The 6,000-nt window shown below is 36.7% G+C and overlaps 1 protein-coding gene across 9 annotated transcripts in view; it reads left to right on the forward strand.

The window, feature by feature from the left end:
- ARL13B (ADP ribosylation factor like GTPase 13B) overlaps nt 1-4,403 on the forward strand; it is a 45,171-nt gene extending 40,768 nt beyond the window's left edge. For 7 of the 9 annotated variants that reach the window (XM_065676032.1, XM_065676031.1, XM_065676033.1 and 4 more), the window contains one exon: nt 2,294-4,403. In XM_065676032.1, the coding sequence (XP_065532104.1) occupies nt 2,294-2,370 (77 nt within the window). In that variant the 3' untranslated portion in view covers nt 2,371-4,403. Of the gene's footprint in view, nt 1-88; nt 133-2,293 lie in introns of all 9 variants that reach the window. The other 2 variants (XM_065676034.1, XM_065676037.1) reach the window with 1 other exon arrangement.
- The last annotated feature ends 1,597 nt before the right edge of the window (nt 4,404-6,000 follow it).

Raw genomic sequence — 6,000 nt, forward strand, 5'->3', positions numbered from 1 at the left:
TATTTATTTTTGCAGGAACATAATGAACGTGCATAAAACGTAATTTGTAGTCTTAATCGTAAAACCATCTTGCTCTTCTTTTTCAAAGGCACATAGAGAGAAGGCGGCAAGAAAGGAAAACCAGACAAAGAGGTAGGGAGGGGAAGAAAGGGAAGAGGTGGTACTCAGTTTTGGTCTGTGCCTAAGGGAGGTGTTAGCATGGGTGGCACAAAGAGGGAAAAAAAAACCCACTGTTTAAGCTAGGTTCCCTACTTACAGATGTGTAAGTTAGCAACCTGAGATCTGTGTTAATGTAGTCCCTTTGTAAAATAAGGATAATAATTGGAATATTTTGGAATCTAATGATGGAAAAGATGCTGGTAGGGAAATAATCTCTTGAGCAGAGATAAAACCATTGAGATCAGATGAAATTTGGAGTGGGGTTTTTTATTGGTTCTCTGAAGTGCACTTTTTTCTACAGCAATACTGCATTCTGTTGAAGAATTGCTTTGACAGTTACTGGCCAAGTGGTTAAAAAGTCTTTGTATGTGGGGCAAAGGAGCACCTACCTTCATGTACACCAGGCTGAAAAACTCTGTTCCAGTAGGATGCCCGGTAGATATTTTTGTCAGGACTCCAAATAAAATTGTATGAAGTGTCCATAAGAGCAAGGAAAGAAAAGAAGTATTTAACAATCTGCTTTTAAAAGGTTAAGGAGCCTTGGTTATGCATAGAGGTTATTTTCAGGAGTGCTCTCAAAGTCTATGTCCAAGAGTATATCAATGAAACAGTTGATAGCGCCTCAATGTAAATCAACCCCTGAAGCTTCAAAACAGATAGGACTTTTTGTAGTGTTGATTTCTGCTAGTCCATAGAAAAACACAGGGATATGTGTCTCTCAGTATTCGCATGAATTCTAGCATGAGTTGTTTTCAGTTAGGATAGCACTTACTCCTTTGGTTTTGTCTTAAATATGATTTTTTGGAAGCGTCACAAACATGTCATAGACCTTGCTGCTGAAATGTGTAAATTAGCGCAGTGTGTGAGGTTGAAACAAACTCCAAAGGGCTGGGTTTTAATGCTAGGTGTTTTCAGAGGCATAAATCTGTCTTAGTGATTCAGTGTGCAAACTGAAAAAGTCAAGTGTTGGTAAGCAGGCTATTTAGTGTATATATATTAACTCGGTTTTGTGTCATTCTTAGCAGAGGACATTATGTTGGATGTTTAGGCAGCGTTAGCAGGCAGTGGAGTCAGTTCTATAAATCTTTAATTATACACTTATTTTCACTAAAGACTGCAATTTTTCCAGTCATGCTAATGATTTTAGCACAACACTGGGTAATGAGTGTCTATTTATTGTCACTGGAGGATATATTTGCAAGAATGATAAACCTCTCTCATTATAAGAGGTAAAATTGTCTGCCAGTCCTAAAGCCAGGCTTCAAGGAACTGACTAATAAAACATCCATTGTGCAAGTTTTCATTTACACAATAATCATTTGGTTTGGGATTTTGTGTTGGCAAGCCATCAAGGCTTTGTTAGGGAAGAGGTTGTCTGTATAAGCAATATTGAGATTTGAATGCTTCAAAAAGCTGCTTTTCTTTTTTCTTTATTTCTACCTGTTTCTTCTTACCATCTTTCATGATACTATTTTGCTTGTGAAATGCTTGCATGTACCAGTCTATATGTTGGGATTTTTTAACTCTTACATCAATCACAAATGTATGAGAATATTCCTTATTCTCTTCTGGTGCGTTTAATAACTTTGTCTTGAACGATTTCACTACTTTAAACTCCTTTATTGAGAAAAGGAAACATTGTACTTTTATCTAAAAATTCTTAATATAGTTATTTCAGAAAGTTATTATGGCTTTTCCAGACAGATGCCGTGCATGAATGGTCCCTAAACTCTGGGTGCTGCATAGCGTTACTGTCACTTAAAACTTCATTGCAGTGCAGACTTGACTACAGCGACATTCAAATTTTGATACTTCATTTCTTCATTTGTTACTTAGACACTTTGGATGTCATTTCCTGTTTTTAGGAATGTTTACAGATCACCTTTGGGCTTGATCTTGCAAATGCTGATGCATGTATTCAAAATGTAATTAAACCCTGTTTTGGCCAGTACACCTCCAGACATTAACCAGCACGATGTCTGAAAGTTGCTGGTAGGAATTAGCTCTAAACTTGCAGGCCAGCTTGTTTTCATTAAGAAAGCAAGAATTTACCTTATTTAAACACCCTTTAAGCAAGAGAGAGAATAAATGACAGATTAATGTGGGGTTTTTTTCTCTGCTATTTCTTATACAGATTTCTATGGAAAGCCTTTGCCCCCGCTGACTCTACGCCAAAGACCCAACAGTGATACCCACGATGTCATTGCTTAACTGGATCATAAATAGCGTTTGTAAAACATCATCAAAATATTGTTTCAGAAATATTTTTTTGTTCCTGAAGGAAAATTAAAAAAATCACACACTTACAGCTTGTTGCAGAATAACTTGGTGACAATTAAACATGGAGTTCGTTCTGTCGTACTTAGTGCATCGGACTGTCATTTACTTTTCTCATCACCAGCTCTTCTTCAGAACTTAGCAGGAAATCAAGAAAGGTCTAGGTTTCCATGGATGCTCCTATGAACATGGTATTGAATATTTATTGGGTTTACTTATGAAAATACATAGCTGTAAACCTGAAGAAAAACATCTTCAAGATCACGTAATACTGGATTGTACGTTCTCACCAAGGCCTGTCTCGAGGTGCTGCACAGTTGCTGGTATTTTTACAGCTAATAAGTTATTTTAAGCCATTTTGTAAGATTCATGTATGTTAGGAGGAATATAGGAAAGTTATGCAAAAAATATTGAGTATATTTTTCTAACTTTTTATAAAATTATTTGGAAGTTTGAGAGGACACATATACCTGCTACCAATAAAACAATAACTAGAAAGCATTAGAAAGCTGATAGTCAAATGCATACAAATAGAGTATGCTTGACTCTTACATTTCTCTTAAGCAGCAATACTTTTTATTAAGCATTACATTACCAGATGCGTATTTCGTATTTCTGGCAATCTGAGGGAGGGGGGGAAGGTAGAAAGGAAGGTTTAGGATAAATACTTTTTATACAAACGTAATGCTATTTGGATTGTCTGAACGTTTTCTTATGTGTTGTTTTCTTTGTTTTGTTAACCAAGTTTGCCATAGGTAATAAACTCACTTGAAAAAGTAGAGCTGAATATTGTATTGTCAACTAAAACACACAAAAATTGCACATAGTGAAAGTTTTGCACTAATTCAGTCACCAGTTTTGATGGAAAACTGAATCGACCACTATGCAGATAAGCTCCAGTTGGTTTTAATCTTACTAATACTAAAGTACCATCTTGAAAACTAGAGAAACCCCAGATTTTTAAGGACTTCTGTAATACTTCCATGCAATATGTCAATATTACATGAAATAAATCACAAGCAATGCATATGCAACAAGGGTTACAGTTGGACATATTCCTATTTAAGTGTTTTTCCTCTTACATTGGAGACAACCATTGGTGTATTGTGTAAGGGTGTGTTGTTGTGCCACTTGATTTTTTTTTTTCACAGCTAGGATAAAACCCCCATTCAGGGGTTTTTTGAAGAAGCAGCACTTGATTTTCTGTTATGCTCTCAGTCTTTCGTAACATGGTATTACCAAATGATTTCAGTAGATGTTAACGCAATGTATATATTCAGCACTTAGACATTAGAAATCTTTGCCACGCACCCCTTACGGCAATGAGTTGCACAAATAACCGTCTACCAATTAATCAAAATGCAATTATTAAGGTTTTTAAAGAGGATGATGGAGTGGGGGAAAAGAAAACCAGTCTTAAGAATATGAGTTTGGAATAAGTGGAGAGGAATACTCCAAGTTCGCCAATTTAGTGTAAGTTTGAAACAACTCGTATGTGACTGTCAGCATGGGAATACTTTTGTTGTATTCTAATAGTGTCACATGGTTCGATTGGATTATTCTCAGGATTTAGTTATTTTCACTTGAAACACAATATTAAGTGGAAGGGGGGGACACCATAAAAGTTTATGTGTGCAATTTCAATCTTACTCTTTAGCTATGTTTCCACTTCAGTTTTTTGGTATAACGCCTTTATTTTGTCAGGCTTGTATATATATATTTAACAGCTTCAGTTTCTAGAAACGTATTACCCTTTTAACACGTACCAAAAATAAATTCATGGAAGTCTTTATTAAAAATATAAAGCTAAATACTGCTGCGGCAACAAAATTTGAGAAACTGAAATGCAAGATGTTGGTACTTACATGTGAAACGTGTGTTATGTGCGGTGTGTGTGTGGACACATGTATCGGGTTTGTTTCTGCTTTTAAAATAAATGGTACCAATATGTGACCAAAGTACTCAAAGAGTTTTCCTACAGTTTTGTGTATTAATATGCTCTGTAATTATTTACCACAGTGGGGGTTTTTTCAGTAATTTATACTACCTTGACTTTTTATTTGCTCAAGACATTTATATATAGAATAAAACTAGTGCACAGCGTCAACATGTTTCCCACATGATCATAAATTCACAATTTTTTGGAAACAAATCTAGTCATAAATGTTTAATAGCTGCAAGTCTCATTTACATTGCTAAAATGTACCAAATGGAGACCTTACAGACAGAATCTTTACATGTTTTTACAACTGTGATGTGGTCAGATTCGTATTATTATCCATTAGGTTTAGTTTCACATCTGTGACGTGGTCTCTCCATGTAAATCATGCACAGTGAGGGGCACTCGTTGAGGTGAGACAAAAGCACTATGATTTTAGAGGAAGCTATTTGATAATCTTGTGATTCTCTTTCAGTTCCACAGTCCTAGTAGAGAATTGGAAAGCCTTAAAACAAGTACGTACAGTAGATAGCTGATGCCAGCTTTCTAATGCCCCTCTTGTGAGCCCTGGTTACAAGGACCAAGATGGAAGCAGCAGAGGACACCCACAGTGAGGCCTGTGTAATAGGCAACCCTCAAGCATATCCATCACCCTGTTGGCTATCAGTGTAGCCATGGAAGCCCTGTGCAAGAGGCTTTGAGCCCTTGGTATTGCTCACCTTCTGGGCTGTGGACTCCATATGAGCTTTATAACGGTGGCGGTGATTATCCTTTCCTTGAAACTCTAAGTACTATAACTCTGTCCTCTAGGGGCCTACGTGACACCTGAAAATGGATTTCTCAAGTTTGCTCTTTTAGATTACTTTTGAAATAAGGTTGCCAGAAGTGGTCTCATGACAAGTTTCTTCTCCAGTAGAAACCAGTCTATATCCTGAGAACAGTTGTTTTGGGCAAATAATGATGTCATCTTAGAAAAGATTGATGGGCAGTAACAAAGCAAGAAGCGTAGGTGCTTTTTCCCCCCTTTAGATAACATTCAAGCAGTATTTATCCACTAAGGTGTTCTAGTACTTTATTTGAAAGCTTAGTACTGTAAGTTCAGGATAACTGAAATTGCCATGCTGTCCATTAGCTTCCTGGCTTCTGGAATTCATTCAGCTGGCATGCTATATATATAGATTTACATCAATAAATGCATCCGTAAATGGAGTGAGGAACCATATTCTTAAAGTAAGTTGAGGCAAGTTTATCTTTGGATAGAAGAATCTTTCTCTTGTCTGATTGGTTTTGTGCAGGTTTTATTTTGTTGGGTTTTTTTCCCCCCATTTTATCCCCCTGCTGTTCACATAAGCTGTATTTTCTTACTTAGGATTGCTCTGGCAACTGCTTTATGGTAATAAAATCTGTGCTTTCCAGAGGATTTTAGGAAAGTGGACCATGGAATGGTTAGCAATTTTTGTGTACACCCCAGCGAATATAAACTGAAGATCACTCTGAATTCTCTTCCTGTTGGACTGGCAGAAAGATTGAGAGAGGACAGTCTTGAGTGGGGATGAGTAATGAGATATGAAGTCTTTGCATCAAGGAAAGTATGTGTGAAGACCAACAAAGCCAAGTGGAGTTTA

Source organism: Lathamus discolor, chromosome 4, assembly GCF_037157495.1.
Source record: "Lathamus discolor isolate bLatDis1 chromosome 4, bLatDis1.hap1, whole genome shotgun sequence".
NCBI classification, from domain to species: Eukaryota; Metazoa; Chordata; class Aves; order Psittaciformes; family Psittacidae; genus Lathamus; species Lathamus discolor.